We start from the raw sequence: 17,346 nt of genomic DNA, 5'->3' as shown, positions 1-17,346 counted from the left end.
TTAAAGATCAAGTCTCAGGCCATCTGCTAAATTACAATAATCTGTCAGGACATCAAAAATCCTGACACTGAGAAACAGATAGCAAAAATCTTTCAGCGATGAAAACTACATTTAGTAATTCTATAGCATCACTATGTTATAGGTATTTCCAAGAGGCTACTTATACTTAATCACCACAAAGTATTCAAGAATATTCTAAAATACAGAAGCACCAGGCCGCGCTGTTGAAATGTGTTCTTCTTACAAGCACATCAGTGATAATAAAACAGACTCTAATAATTTGCAAACTAAGAAACTGTTGATTGCACTGGTCCAAGAAGAAATATTGCATTCCAAAATGCCTTACCCAATTTCTTGTTTGTAAACAAACTACAAAAATGTCTTGTTATATATGCTGAATAGATGGATGGCACTGAAACTGCAGGCAGTCTTAGCTCTGAAAGAATGGTCATACATACATTTCATATTTTGTTCAACCCTCTATCCCTGCAGTAGAAAGATTGTTTAGTTTCCCATATTGTACTGAAAAGCTACATAAGGAAACTAAATTGGAAAAGTAAAATAATTTTAAAACTTAATAGAAACAAAGACTAACTATCAAAAAAGAATCACTTGATTACAAATTCATCAAAATTAATTTAAATTTAAAATGGGCATTGCATTTATGTTGCTAGGAACAACTTCTGTATCTTTACTAGCATTGAAGATTCATGCACTATTATCAAGGCAGATAAAAGCAGAATCTTGGAATCATACTGAATTGCCTTTCTCACGAGCAGCTACCATTAAGTAAATTTTAGTTTGAAAGCTTTTCCATTAAGTAGTTTTTAAAACAATGTATTCTCATTTTGAAACTTTTCTTGAGACCAGTTATTTTTAACTACACATCACTTTCTCTGCTTTGGAAATGGAATAGCAATGAAAAGCTTGTTTAAATACAAAATCATTGCCAACAGCCAGGCCAAGGGTACTCATCTGTGAGATTTCAAAATGACAGGTATAACAGTTGAAAAGTTTAACTCAGAGATTGCTGTGCTATCACAAGGAGTAAACACCTTTTTGCCTGTACTGCATTGAAATTTAAAATTATTTTTTCCACATAACCAAAGGACCTCGGAGGTGGCAAGAACCATGTAAGTAGCATTTTTCATTACTTTAGTTCCATAGATGGCAACGGTCCTGGTAGATGCAAAAAGGAGACAGAAGTGGTTTGGGCACACAAACCAGAACAACTCCTAAATAAGATCTTGAACCATCATCTACAAATGTATATTAACTATAGGAACTAAAATTTCCCCAACTCCCACCCAAAGAATATATCCTTCGTTACAACTGAAAAATTAAAGGATGCCAAAACAACCTATGTTAATCCAAAACTCATGTATCTGTATGTTTACCAAGTCTTCATGTTAAAACTACATTGGTATTATGCTCAGAATCAATTCACAACAGGCACTCATATTTCTGAGCAAAGTGCCACCTAGCTCACTTTCAGCCCCTGCTTCCCATTCCTTTTAATTCAAGGGATTAGGTGTTATTCCTTACTGAAGCATAAAGGTTAATTTACCTAGTAGCTAAGAATCTCCTGGAAAGAAAATAAGATCAAGACACACATTTTATACCTGGTTGGACCCAGAAATTTTATTTCCTCAATGAAAAAATACACTGTTATTACAATCTGTAATAACCCTGGAGAGGGTCCAGAGGAGGGCCACCAAAATGATCAGGGGGATAGAACATCTCTCCTATGAGGAAAAGCTGAGAGAGTTGGGATTGTTCAGCCTGGAGAAGAGAAGGCTCCAGGGAGACCTTATTGCAGCCTTCCAGCACTTCCAGAGGGCCTATAAGAAAGATGGGGACAGACTTTTTAGCAGGGCTTGTTGTGATAGGACAAAGGGTATGGTTTTAAACTAAAAGAGGGCAGATTTCCACTAGATCTAAGGAAGAAATTTTTTGCAATGAGGGTGGTGAAACACTGGCACAGGTTGCCCAGAGAGGTGATGCCCCATCCCTGGAAACTTTCAAGGTCAGGTTGGACGGGGCTCTGAGCAACCTGATGTAGTTGAAGATGTCCCTGCTCATTGCAGGGGGTTGGACTAGATGACCTTAAAGGTCCCTTCCAACCCAAAGATTCTATGGTTCAGATTTGCCTCTCTCTTGACCATGATAAAAAGGGAAAACTCACAGAATTATTAAATGAAATGGAATTAGGCAAAAAAGCAAAAATTCCTTTTAAGAGATTGTGTAGATGTGTCATATTTTGCTTATTAAGCTTACACTAAAATTTTCTCACCTTCTTATGAAGTGAGGAAAAAGGTGTGATCTCTTAATAACATGTATTTGATAGTATCATGAGCACTACATGTGACAAGGTGGCTCGCAGTGTGGGAAGTAGAGCACAGCAAAGCACTGACAGCTTTATCAATTTCCTACTCTGGCATTCCAAGTCATCTTTGAGGCTGCAGGTTCTAAAGAAACAGCAGCAAATGTCTTCTGAAGCACTAAACGTCTCTATGGAGCACAGCTGAATATTAAAATTAACTTTTGCATCGCCATCATGGTGTGACTGACATTCAGGGTTTGTAACTTACAGATCTAGAATATCATTAACAAAACCACCAAAATGGTTCAGGCTTTGTCTTCTAATTTCAATTCATCTTTGATAAAAATTCTCAGGTGTTGACAGCACAAGATAAATAAGGCTGTCTTTGTGTCTGTCTTATTTTTCTCTTTGGAAGTGCATTAATAGAACATCACAAAAAGGTGAACCACTATTTCTTGTTGCAGGTGGAGGCCTATGGCAGTAAGAGCACATGTTTCTTCTCTAGAATACTGAGCAGTTATTGAACAGGCAGCTCTCCCCAGGTCATGGGGACAAACATCTCATACATTATCCCACTGAGGCAGAAAAGGGGTAGGATATGGAAGAGCTAATACAAGTCATATTGGGAAACTGGGATCAGAAGAAAAGGCCCTCCAATAACGTGGGTTTGTGTCTTTTCAGTTTGTGTGGGTGTGTTGTTTTGGTTTGGGTGGTTGGGTTTTTTTCTTAAAATAGGTTCCCCATGAAAAATCCTAACTTCCATGAACTTCATAACTTTAAGTGATTAATAGTCAACTCAATAACTGGAAAGTGTGTGTATATGGGCAATGATCACATCTCAGAAGGAAGTAATACTCAATGTGAAGTTAGAAGATAAAAGTCACATTAAGCCAACTAGAGTAACCGTTATGTAAATGGCAGACACTGCGCTGCTTGGCATGGCACTAATAGGTTGGTTTATCAAGAAAGATTAGAGTTCACTAAGTGCAATTCAGCTAAGTGATAGCTGAGGGTCATGACAACTGACAAATACTCTTCTTGAGTAATCTAGTCATGAAGGGAAAAAGAATTACAGAAAAAGGCAAACTAGCTATAAAATAGTGCAGCACGCAGACAATAGTGTAGTCTTTCAATTACGGCGATAGAAATCCTATTGCTTAAAATATTTACAATGAATGTAAAGCAGAGCTTGGGAAAGACATGGCAGATTGGGAAGAAAGAAGAGAGAAGTGATAATTATTCAGCCTCATTAAATTTTTCATCAGAAGCAGCAAACTATCATAGTTTGAGAATTTCCTTTTTCATTAGAGTGCTTTTTAATACTGACATCCAACCAATTATGTTCAAACTAATTCCCAGAATACTGTGAGAATGTAGCTACTATCAGAAGTTTTTCAGATTAATGAACAGCATTATTTTTTCATTAGAAGCTGCAGTGTGCTCCGAGACATACAAAGTGGGGAACAAAAAAACACCCAGAACAGAACATATTCTCTGAAAAGCCCTTGGCTTTCTTAATGAATTTCTATCTTCAGGGAGCCTTCTTCATCTTTAAAAATTCAAAAGCAAAAGCAATTCTACTACTTCAAATGGAATCTTTGTTTATAACAAAAATTAGATGAACTCTCTGTCTGTTAGCTCCAGACCCAGGTGAAGCGATATAACACAAAAGTAAATCTTTTTTTTTTTTAATTGCCAAGCTATTTTTTATGTTCTACACTCCAATATTTATGTTTGGGTTTGTTTTTTTCCAGATGTGCTATTTATTAATCTGTATTCCCATTTAGGTTAGACTACTTTGATAACATTCTGAAGATTTAGTAAGCTTTAGCTACTGATAACTTGTTTCTTTTTAAATATTTTCATGAAAAAGAAAAGTTACTAAAAGGCAATATATTGTCTGAGTCATTATACAAAAAGCTGAGCATCTTTATTTTAAGGTTTCTTAATGTATTTTGTTTTTCCTTTCTAAAATAACTCTCTCTGGTAACACTTACATAAAAGGTGATGAATGTCTGAAATTGAAAAGAAACTTCAACGCTGAATTACATTAACAACTAACATAAGCATCACAAGACTGAAAACTAATTTTTTCCTCTTCCTTTTAATATTTTATCTTTAATTAAGTTGCACCTTTTCTTCCTCTCAAGTTCTCCTTAAATCCATATTTTGTTAATGAATCTCTGCCTCTAGGAGTGCTACACCTCACTCTCAGGGGATTATATACAGATTGGAATCCATTCATAGTACAATAATAATAATAATAATAATAAAAAACCTCCTGGATAAGAGCATTTTACTTGCTGAGAAAACAATATGTTTAGAAAGATATGGGCAGATATTGAAGATTGCCTTTAATTTACTAAAACAGCAAGGTTATTAGTTCAGAAGATGCATATACAACCCTTCTAAGAGATACACAAGCTACTTTAGAAGCAAATTACCTACTAACATCTTTCTTACAATGGCTTACACCCAAATTAGCATCTATAAACAGTAACAAACAATTCTCTCAGAGACACAGGTTCACCATTTCATCTGTTTCTAGTCCAATAATAAAGATTTCTCATTGATATGAACAAATCTATATTCTATCTCTTAAATTAGAGTGATGAAGACATTATGTAAGCAACAGATTTTGTCATTTTGAGAGACATTTTTTTCCTGTTTGCATGGCAGTAATTTTTAGTTCACTGAATTTTATTTCATTTCTAATCAGCAATGTCCCTTTATATGTGAGGCTTCAGAAAAACACCTATTTTGGAAAACTTACTTCTGCATCCAAAAGGCAAAATTTTTACTACCCAATTTTAGCTTTTTTTGGGGGGGGATTCTGATTCTTAAAGACTATTACGTTTGTGTTAAGAGAGAAACTAAGCAGTACACTGTTCAGGAGAAATTATGAAGCATGTACCTTAGCAAATTCAGTATTTTCAAGGGAAGGCGTTTACTACATAACGTCCTCAGAGCAATAAAATGAACTTCTTGCAGAGCTAGCATCATTTTTGTCTTTTTCATATCCTATCTCAAAAAACAAGTTGTCTTACATCCATATAACAAAATCATAAACTTAGAGTTACTTCCATCACATGTAATTGGTAGTAAATAGCTTAGATCTGTACTATGACAAAAGAACCAAGACTCAATTATAATCGGTATATACACTTATAATCCTGATTTATCCCATAAAGCTTTTAAAATATATTAAACACGGGGGGAAATGAAATATATATCGCTAGTAAATATGTAAACCTATACAAATTTGTCATGGTATGCACTTTGCAGAGTTTCAGAGAACTCACTTTTGTGCAGCACAGCCCATAGACTTCTCCTGCAGCTCCATACAAAGACAATGGAAGTACCATATAGAAAATAACCTGAATTTCCTATCTTTATGTTTCAGGTACCCAAACTATTCCTAAGGTGTTGACATTCATATATCAAGTTGAAATATGGAAAGCCACAACTCATTCATCCACTTCAAGTTAAAGACTACAAATCTTCCTTGCATGCTCAGTCAATTTATCACTCTCCATCCTCTTCCTTTCATTATCTTCTGCATGGCACCAAGCATGTCTTACGGGAACAAGCTGATCTTTCCAATGCTTCTGTCTAATAAGCTATGCTGGCTGTGAATTTCATTTGGGGTTACAAAAAAAAAAAAGTGGTTTCAATGACAGCCGTCAAATATGCCTCTTAAAAATAGCAAGCTAAGTAGCAGCAGCGAAGCTGGAATTCCCTAAAATAAGTTAGTGGTATATATAAAAAAAAAAAATGCACTTCTGTTATTAGGTGTGACCACATATTCAAGCTGTGCTGTTGTTTTACTCAGACATTGAAGATCTATGTAACTTAGGGTTAGATGTATTTTAAGGTAGTGCCAGTGGATCCATACAGAATTGTTCAGTAATGTTTTCAGACCATCATATATATATCACACATGCAAGCATGCACACACAGGTATATGTATTGTTGTAAATGTCATACAAAAATAGTTTCCAGACAGATTCATTAGAAAACTCATGTTAATTAAAAAATTTCAGTATCTGTTCATACATCAACTGCCACCTTCTCTCAGCCCCCTGAGTTTTTCAATTTCACAATCCATTTTAAATATTTGTATTCAACAGAAAATAGCTGCTGGTTGCTTGTCCCATACTTTTCATGTTTGTATTCTCCACTCATGTTAATGTCTGTCTTTCTGTTTCCCAAATGCCCTAATTTCTTTCATTACATCCATTTTTCTTGCATACGGCAAGTGTGCTAAAGCATACGTGTGTGCTCAGTAGCACACAAGTATGCTAAAGCGCTGGTTTCTTGGGAAATGTATGATAACTATATCAAAAAATCACAAGTCTCAAAATTTCTTCTGTTTTGTTGTAGGCACAGAGACCTCCAGAAAATTATACTCATATAAATGTCACTTTACAGAAGAAGAAACAGATTCCCAATGTCACCACTGGAAACCACCTGCTGACCTGAGACTAGGTGCAAGATCCAGCCTCTGTACTAGCTTATAACGACTTTTTTTTGTAAATAAGGTTTGATGTTCCCTGTTGCAAGATGTAGCAGTATAACTGTTACCGTAGTGGCTTTACCCTCTTCCTTCACCTCTTCCTCTAATCTGGGAATTATTTTGACTGAAAAAATCACAAGCCAATCGAGTAAAGCAGAATAGAACGGGACAAAATTCATCATAATGTACACTTGATCCAACCAGTCAGTAGAAAACTGCAAAACAAGCAAAATTTTACATAATGCGAGTGATCTTTTAGGATAATCAAGCATATTCATACCAAATTCAAAAAAAGAGTTTTGCTACATGCTGATAGAGGGAGGGATGACTACCAAATCTGTAAATGTGGAAATGCTACGGAACATATAAAAATTTTCCTCTTACTACTGAAGCCATTTTCTCCCAACAATGCATTTTGGAACTATTACACAGACAATCCTGCTTCCAAGGCTTTTCGTAACACCATTTTCCTATGAAAATAATTTTCTCCTCTATTAATGTCTAGTACAGTGTCTTGATATCAGCCATTTGAACTAGTTTGGGCACTTGAAATTATCTGAATGTTCTTTTAGAATGTTAATAATTTATCTTCGTATCTTTGTAAACAGTGTCTTTAACAAGTCTTAATTATGTAATTTCATACAAAGCTGTGGTACATAGGAACATGAGCAACTGAAGAGAACTCAATTTGTGCTAGGCCCTGTACAAACACAAGTCATTATAAAACAATCTCTCCCAGTTCTATTCTTTATTTCTCTAATGAGTTAGTGGTAAAATAGCTATTCCCCAGCACGCATAAGGAGTGTTCACTAATATAAACATTTCATTTTGCATAATACAGGAGGTAGAAAGTAATAACATATCTCATTAAGAAATTTCTCATTGGATTAGCAGATGTCATCAATCTTTAAAATGTTTAAGTATGTCTCATTACATCAGAAACCATTTCCAATTAATATCATCACACTCACTTTATGAAATATAAACAGTCTACATAAAATAGTTACTTATTGTCTCTTTCCCTCTCTCTCTCTCTTAAAATACCTATGGAAACCTCTTACCAGTATTTGGACATTTGAAAGCTTTTCCAGCAACACTGTTCACTAGGGATCACACTTGGGCCAGTCAATAAGGGCTGCATCTAATGCCACTCCTTCCTTGAATCCATGCAAATACACCAGATTTTCCTTCTCTATTCCACAGACATAAAAACACCAAAACAATCTTGGTAATGCTCACAAAATACAGAAAGTTATTAAAAAAACCCAGCTACTGTGGTCTACTGACAATTTCCAGAAATGTCAGCCACACCAAAACGCACAGTGCTCATTATGCTGAGAACATGCCCATTGCTACAATAAATGTCTGTTGGATTTTGTGTGAAATCCCAGACACTGGTATGTTTAACACTGTACAGCATTCATATGAAAGCGATAAATAAGGGTTTTTCTATACGAGATTAATTTGTGCTAGTGGTAGCAAAACTGCTTACATTAACTTTTGTTTCACTGAGATTCAATATCCAGTACAATACATTTATTTCAATTGTGATCATTTAGGAAAACTTTTACCCAATATCTAGAAACACTAAAAAAATCAAGTTATGTTTGTCTCAATGAATTCTTCCATTACTTTAGTAACTCCACATATTTTTACAGCCTCACTAGACAGAAAAAGACATAAAAAGAAAGAAGAAATCCATAAATAAAATGTCAATGCTACTGCCGTCTCCAACTGTAGGTTCTGCCAGCCCATTGCCTCCTTTGAGGCTCCACACCAAACAACCGGATCTTCAACTTCTGTCAGTCTGAATTTAAACACATCTTTACCCACCTAAGGAACCCACCACTTTTCTTCAGCTTTGTTAGTCTATGAAAGAGAAACAGAGATTTTTGACTGGACATACATCCAGAAAAGGGTCTCCCAGTCCCGTTACACAGAGAGGCCTTGTCTGTGGACAGAAAGCAGATGACAGAGAAATACAAGAAAAGAAAAAAGACATATATAATGAAGAAAGTTGTGAATGCAGAAAAGGACTTTCAATAAACACAATAAATATATACAGTGTCCTAAACCCCAGAAATTGCTTTGTCAGCTACAGTACATAGTTTAACGTGCAATTTAATTTATGACACGGCAAACATTACCTCAAAATATAGATTACTACTTGTCTTTAAGAATACTAGCCTTTATTTTATGGGAATTGGGCTTTCTATTAAATCTGGAGTTACTGTGTTAAAAGATACACGCTTCTAACATCTGAACAACTGAGTGGATGAGTACAACAAAAGAAGACATCAACAACAAGTGGAGTTGAGAACTGCAAAGATAAAACCTTGTCTATAAGATATGAATAAACTGAATTAATCCAGTCCTGGAGCAGCCAACCTACAGAACAAAACGACCTGTAGTTATTGAGGTATTCTCCTATTCCAGCATCCCTATAAGCTGAGGGATTCAGCTGATCCAGTTAGCATAAGCACTCCAGGGCACTTGCTAAAAACAATCCAGACATTCTCAGCTACAAGTACATCATCATCAACTACCATTTTCCACTTTCTGACAGCTTCAAAATGCTATCCTACAAGTGAAGTCAACACTTAGTCCAGAGTATACTACTTGTTTATCTTAACTAGAGGCTTCTAATATCAGCCACGCTTTTTTACTATTTTCCTATTTCAGATATGGCAAAGTAACTGCATAAGAAAAAGAATTTCAGCAGCACAGAATTTTTCTCCAAACATTTAAATATTTACTCTGATTCTGTTAAATAAGCACAGATTATTAAAAAACATTTATAAATAATTTCCTTAAAGCAACCATTTTCTGCATCTCTGCCAAATGTTGGGGGTTTTTTTTGCCAAGCTGCACTAAAAATCTTTTACATTAACCAAAGACTTAATACTTGCCTTGCACAATTTCTGTTGAATAAAAACATTTGAAATTATATTTTATAAATGAAGGCAAAGAGCAAGAGTGATGAACATGCCTAATGAAAATTAATATTTCCTCATTCAAGTCATAGGTAGACAAGCCCCATTTGACTACATAAAAGTCAAATTTAACTGGCAGACAAGCAGTAAACAGTGTGGTTGCTTAGATGCACATTACAGAATGCAATAGAAGTGATAAATTCTAACTCTAATTAATACGAATTTATGCAGAGCGTATGTAACTAACACTTAACCACGTTCAGTCCTGGAGGATCACTTATATTTTAAATCAATGAGGTAACAGTAAAGCATCTTTAGGACATTTTGCTTGAATCATTTTTATTCTTTGAAAAGCTGATGAAATGCAGCTTTTTCTAATATTCCTTTTATCTTATTCTGTAATTGAAGACCTGAGAATCAAAAGACGAATCCTGAATAACACCTTTTACATTGACAGTTTAAAAATCTTGACACCTTTCTCTCCCTCCTCAAGGATGTGTAGGTACCACCTCAAGTTCACCATGCCATAACTAGAGCTCTATTTTCCTTTGAAGGGGTCCTCATTGCCCTCTTTCATCACCACATGTGAATTCCCTTCTTGTCAGTCAGGCCTCAAGTTAAAACATCTTTTCTCATTTAGCATTTTCCCTAGGTCTTCACATCTAATCCGCCTCTTCAGTTTATTTCTTCATAATTTCTTTAAAATCGTGAGTTTTCTGTTCACTGACATAGGCTTATCTGTCTCTAGTCTCCAGTTGTGATTACTGCAAAAATTCTTTACTCTGGTATTGGAAAAAAAAAAATACTGAAACAAATGAGGAATTTTCTGCTATATGATGGAACAGCTTCAACAAACAAGCTGACACAACCTTTGAAAGGTAAGTGCTTTAATCAGAGGGCTGGTTAGGTAATTTTTTTTTCTCTCTCTCTTCCCTTGTGATCATTCCTGTCAGTGTGTATTTAGACACATTTTTAAATGCCTGCTGGACTGCTGGTGCTCAGAAGGACTTCTGCCCCCCTAAGGCATTAGTATGAGATAGGAACATTCAGTCCTGTGAAAATAAGGACAGTCCTAGGGATATATGTAGGGAAAATAAAATAAGACATTTTATTCGTTGATTTTATGTTTGTTAGCTACCAAAGGTGGTAGATGAGGAATTTCAGACAAAATGTTGGAAAACCTCCTCTCTCCAACCCATTTATGGCACCAAACTCTTTTTAAAATAGAGTCAGTCCTTGGAACGTGTAAATCTGCAAAACCTGACAAGGATACACAACGGTACAGAGGTTGCGTATGTTCTACTTCGTGGGTAAGTGGGAAACCAAGAAGTTAGAGATCAGAGGGGTTTTGAGATCCAAGTTCTTATCAAGTAGTGAAGAAGCATGATGTGGCTAGAAGATCCCACAGTAACACCTTGAAACAACAGAAGGATTTGTTTATAGGCTCTTCAGGTGAAGTAGGAGGCCCTTGGAGTCCTCTTCCCAAGAAGATGGAACAAGGAAGAATCAAGGAGAGATGCTGCTGCCTGAAAAAGCTCAGAAAGAGGTTAAGGAAACCTCTTGGGCTGCAGAGCTTGCAACACCCCTCCAGTGCCGCTGGAAACTACTTGGCATACTGATTTCACTCAGGGCCTCCACTACCTCAAGAGTACACGTGAACTTCTGTATGTTTCCTATATCCACATTATTGCCTTTCCTCTCATTTTCCACTGCCTCAAATGTTGAGCAAGTTATTACCTAAGGACCAATTCTCAAATACTGAGACACAACATAAGCATAAAGATATAGATACTTAAGTGGTCTGTTCCAGAAATTAAGACTTTTTCCCTTTAATTTTAAAAAGGCACTGTTACCTACAGAAAGTCTATTTCGAGTTCTACCTTTGTAAAAAGAAGGGGAAAACATCCAACTGCAGTTGTTATACAGAAGACCGAACCTTGATGTTACACAACTGCAGATAGCTCAAATATTTCAGCAGAGCTATATCAATCTATACCATCTGAGATCTGATCGATAGTCTTTAAAATAGATAATGATGGTAAAGGCACTGCCTCCCAGATTTTTTCTTATGACTTTTTTTTGTTCCAGAAGTATCAAACCAATGCTTCCACTTCAAGAGCGTAACATGCATTACTTCAAACTGTCAGAAGCAGCAATTTTACAATGTGATCAAACCTTGCTGATTTTGTGCAGCTCTCCAGGAATTATATTAGTAACTGCAGGCAGGCATTACACCCAACACTGACAGCACATCACAGATCACCGTGTCGATTGATATAACGAAAACAAATGAAGCACTGGGTAGAAAGAAGTAAAGGAGAGTTCTGATGTGGCAAGACGTGCCTATGCTTAGTCAGTTGTGTACAGAAGTGGTGTGTATATATGGCCTGCATCATGAAATGACAGACCAAGAAAAATACGTATCTTCTTGTTTTGGAAGAGTGATAACAGTATGGCAGTCTTTATTTAGGAATCAGCACTCCTCACTTTCTTCACTGCAAAACTTACATGTACATCAAAATCTTAGCTTATGGTGGGCAGTATAAACAAGATTATAAACTGTTCTTGAACACGAAAATTTCACTTTAAAAAAAAAAGAGACTGGACAATAACATTTAACAAAAGCTAACACACAAGCAGTTTTTTCTGAATTGTGGTACATAGAAAATTTTTTTTATGCATATATAGAAACAATTCAATAAAGCTTCCTAATAGTTAAGGTATTATATTAATGAAATTTAAAACATTTCAGAAACTCACAGAAGTTCAACATAGTAGTGTAGAACCTGAACCAAGCAACTATTCATCGTAAATTAGATCAGTAGACTCAGAGAAGGGCAATTAACTGATGAACAAAACAGATCATTCAAAAATTCTTAAAACTTCAAAAGTCCATCGTTAGGCAGTGTGTGTCCACTTTGCATCGTTGGAATCACCACCCCTTAATACCACAACTTCTGTTCGAAGAGTTGCTAAAAACTGCTGCCTTCTACCTCAAATCATCAAGCAGACAGACACCGTGACTCAATCCTGGGAATACAGCTGTTTTATCACTGCTGTGAAGAGCCAGGTATTCTGCATCGATGAAGACTTTGCTTTAGTTTATTTTAAAGAAACCAGGTAGCTCTCACAGTGACCACACAAAATGAACCAGCTGTGTATTTGTGTCTAAAAAAATGCGCACACCGGGTGTGCACAGTATGGAATGAGAACGTTTGGCTTGAGACCTAGTTTCAAGACTAGTAACCATGATTAACTATGTTCATCGAAATGTCATTGAAAACACTGAAGGTCCATTAAACACACCGTCATTCTAGCATAAATATTCAAAAGCAAATACCCATTCTCACAGGAGATCAAAAAAGTTACAAAAGCCAAAACTTCAAAGCAGTTTCAGTTAAAGAAGTAGAAATGACTTGGTGATGGCGTCCACATCACAGGATGGTGGAGATTAAAAGGGACTTCTAGAGATCATTTAGTCCAACTTCCCTGCCCAAGGCAGATTGTTCACAACATTGTCCATGCTGAATCAAAGATAATTAAATCCCAAAATTGTTATCCTGAGTATTACAAACACCTCAGATTTTTATGTTAGTAGACAGGAGGATGGTAATAGACAGGAAAAGTCATGGCCCCTGAGAGGTTTTCACAGATTGGAAGTAACAGCTGAAATTCGAAACAGAAGAACACACCCCCTCCCAAAACAACAAAAAAACCCAAAGGCCACAAACAAAACACCAGCACCTAAAAAAAAAAAGTGTAAGGAAACTGTACCAGGTACCACAACTGTTGTAAGAGAAAGAATGTGCCAACTCAAACCTCATATCCCCTGCACATTATTGCCAAGGGTATCCTTAAGAAAACACAATGCAGTAAACCAGTAGAGAAGACATGGAGTAGCATACACCAAGACATTATTTCAAAAATCTTTAGACATAAAAATCAGACACATGCAAGTCATGAACTGCACTTACAAAAGCTGATGCCGGACTAAATTCAATACAAAAATAGCACGTTTCTCAAAAAAAAATGACATACCAAGTCCCAAAAGGCATATGATCAAGCTGATTTCCTAGACATAGTCTTAGCCTCATATTCCCCTGACCTGTTTCCTTCACAGAAGGAAAAGCAAAAAACCGTCTTAGTTGGATGAGCTCACTACTGTTCAGTTTTATTCCCTCTGATACTTTAGCTGAACTTTATACACCTCATACTAGACATCCCTTCAGATCACTGACCAGCAATTCTCCTAGTTCACTTTCTAGAACCTCCCACAAAGAGGAGGGGAGAAACAGCAAAACTCAATAAACAGCTAAGAAAAGGAGTACGAAGATTTAATCAGAAGCCAGACACAAACACGCTACCTTATTCACTGAATCTTGCCATTCATCGTTTGAAAAGAGCCATTCTGACTTGTTTTTCGTCATGTTATCATCAAATCACTGATGTTATTATATTAAAAACTATACAGTGAACATGCTTATCCTATTCCTCATTGCAGGCAAAAGAGAGGAGAGAGGTTGCAGAAAAAAAGCTGAAGGAAAGAACATCAGGCAATGCAATTAGATCACACCTGTTCTAAACAAAAGTTCCTTAAAAGCAGTTTTTGCCAGGAAGGGAAAAAGGGAGAGAAAATAAAAGCCACACAGTTTCCTTCTAGCTGGTTTAACTGACGTGACTTCAGAGCACGTGTACTATATGCAAAGTGAGAGAGTTAAGTCCACAGCATATTGACAGTGCATGTTCAGAAGCATTAGTTAACTTCAGTTGTTATTATTCTCAACTTATGTTATTATTTTAACATTTTTAAATACAATCTGTTAAATGGACACATAATAAAATGCTGGAGAGTTTATTCTACTAATGCCTAGTGACTTAGGGTAATTGTAAAATGCTTTATGAAAATGCTATGTTATTACTGTGCTTTTGCATAAACCTATGCATGTATTTTATCGCTTTTTAATTGTGCGCTGAACATTTACAAATTTGTAACGGAACTGAAAAATATGTTTTGAATTTGTCAATGGTTCAAAGGAAAAAAAAAGTGTCACTGTCATTGTGCGACCCATCTTTCAGTCGGAAGTGAAAGTTGCAAAGGATTTTCCCTTCTTCAGATTTCTCTTTCTAGCATTATTGGAAAGCTTGTCTTCTTGTTTGAATGAATTTCCTTTTAATCTCTTCCCTGAGCTGCTGGATAGATAGAGCCTCTTAAAAAATTCAGGATATCACTGTAATTGTAAATTGATCTGCTTCTGTGTCAGAAGACTGGGACCCTCCATCCAAGGAAGAGACTGTCTTCTCAAAGTTGTTTTTCAGACAAATGATTAATTTGCACACTCTCTTACTACTATGTTATGCTTTAATGGAAAAGCAATTTTAAAACAAGTTACTACTTTTTGGATTGTTTTATTCCTGGCAACGTACAGGGAAGAAAGCCAACTGCCAAAGCCAATGTGAAATATTTACTGGCTGGCAATTTTTAAATTTCCTAAAGGAGGTTTTGACTCTACCTACACAGGAACTCAAACTGTATTAGACAACTACAAGGCACATATTCATTACTGCTAAAGTTCTGAATTAATGTAATATATTAATAGACACAGGAAAATTCCCCGCTGATTTTTAATGCAAAGTTAAGGTTGTAACACTGTTATGACTACGCAATCTTTAAAACAGACACGTAGCTCATTAGTATCAAAGTAGAGGAAATTATCTATCTCGTGTGGTGCTGAATCTACATAGCCTATTTGCCTTTGGCTCTTTGGTTATGAGATCTCGCATCACTTGGATTATTCACCTAATCCATCATTAGCTTTCACGTGTCCTATATACTGTGCAACAAACCTAAATTTAACAAACCCAATTCCCCATCAATTACCACGCTGAATATATTACATGTCAGCACAGAGCACAAAGATTAGACATGCTGAATTACATCTTTCTTTATGAAGTATCAATATTTTTAGAGCGCTGTTAACGTTGCTGACTCCAATTGTAACAAATGTACTTTCCCATTGTGGACAGGCACTAATCCCTGACCTTTTCTATTTACATGCAACACAATGCTGCTAAACAAAATGAAAAACCTCAGAAGACACAGAAAATACAGAAAAGATCCCAGTAACAGTGCCACAGAGTCACAAGTGTATTTTTTTTTTAATTGCCATATTTGCTTGGTTGGTGGATTCCTGGAAGATGACCTAATTTCTTCTCCTATAATCCTGCAAGTAAACATTAGTAATTTAGATTTAACTTTCTCTCTCCACCTACACAAAGCACACAAAAAGGTTATTACTTGCAACAAAAAAATAAATACTCTGCCGTTGTGTTAACATAGCATCCTTACTTACCAGTCTTCCACAAATACACCGACGAAGTTTGAAATTCACTTTGTGCACGAGCGTCCCAGATTCCCAGCAGCAGAAGCACCAGAACTCCCACGCTCCAGGCTGGCACGGCGGAAACCCCCGGACCACGGCAGAAAGCAGCGCTCCCCTCGCGCAACCCCATGCCTCCAGCAGCCTGCTGCCACCCCCAAAACCTGCGGCACGGCCGCGAAACCTTCTTCAAATAATATTCCCCTCTTCAGAATTTCTTCACAGGGAGAAGGGGACTGGAAACCTCTCTCCCGCTATTGTGCATGGCAGTTGAAAAGGAAAAACTGTTTAACGCCAGGGAACAATAGAGTCCTTGCTCACTCTCACTGCGGCGGCGGCTGCTGCTAGTATGGTTGCTGCTCCACGCTCTTCCATTCAGCGGTTAGTAGCGGTTTTCCATCAGCTAAAAGCGAGACAGCTGTCCACGGGGGGCTCCAGCTGACTGAGCAGGTTATCTTGCTCTGGGAGGCAGCAGCAGTCATTTACACCAGCTGGAGAGAGCGAGAGACAGAGAGAAACAGGGATGAGGAGAAACACAAACAGCCCAGTGGTGTAGTCTCGATGCAGAGAGTGACTGCAAAAGGCTGGCTTCCCAGACACATCTCTCCCTGGAATACCCCAAATGATACACACTAAGAAGAAAAGAAGAAATCATCATCAGACATGCGTCAGAAACACAAGTCATACAACCAGAACAGATACGACCAGGAAGATATATATTAATTAGGAGAGCATCACATATTTGTCCTGATAACAATATGCATGCTACATTAACCATTTTGTAAACAACAAAAAATAAGTGATTACACATGCATTAAATAGACAATTAAGACCTTATGAAGGGAAATGAGAGAAAATGCAGGGAAAAAAAAGAAAAAAAGAAAAAAAAAACACTAACCACTAACTTGCCTTGCATATTTATCAAATCTGTTTCAGGTTATAATATATAGCTGTCTGCTGTGAGGACAGATGAATATGTGAATATGATAACATGTATGTAGGTGTAAGTACATCACCTCCATGGTAGATGAAGTGTGCATGTAATATATAATGCAAGATAACATCCTTTCCTATCCAGCAAGTATGTACACATATATACATGCGTAAATGTCAACTGTGTAATTCAAAATAATTTGAAGATCAAGTTATCAATCATTTTTAAAACATACACTGAGTTTTACATATGAAAGTATTCAG

The 17,346-nt window shown here is 36.5% G+C and overlaps 1 protein-coding gene across 1 annotated transcript in view; it reads right to left on the bottom strand.

The window, feature by feature from the left end:
* The window catches only part of THSD7A (thrombospondin type 1 domain containing 7A), a 199,780-nt gene extending 183,483 nt beyond the window's left edge, over nucleotides 1-16,297 (bottom strand). The window contains exon 1 of the mRNA XM_082015333.1: nucleotides 16,123-16,297. Coding sequence (XP_081871459.1) covers nucleotides 16,123-16,282 — 160 coding nt within the window. The 5' untranslated portion in view covers nucleotides 16,283-16,297. The remainder of the gene's footprint in view (nucleotides 1-16,122) is intronic.
* Nucleotides 16,298-17,346: the final 1,049 nt, after the last annotated feature.

The sequence above is a fragment of the Phaethon aethereus genome (genome assembly GCF_964289735.1).
Source record: "Phaethon aethereus genome assembly, chromosome: 2".
Lineage (NCBI taxonomy): Eukaryota > Metazoa > Chordata > Aves > Phaethontiformes > Phaethontidae > Phaethon > Phaethon aethereus.
Note: the sequence above shows the minus strand (reverse complement) of the source record. Positions and strands in the feature narration are given on the sequence as shown.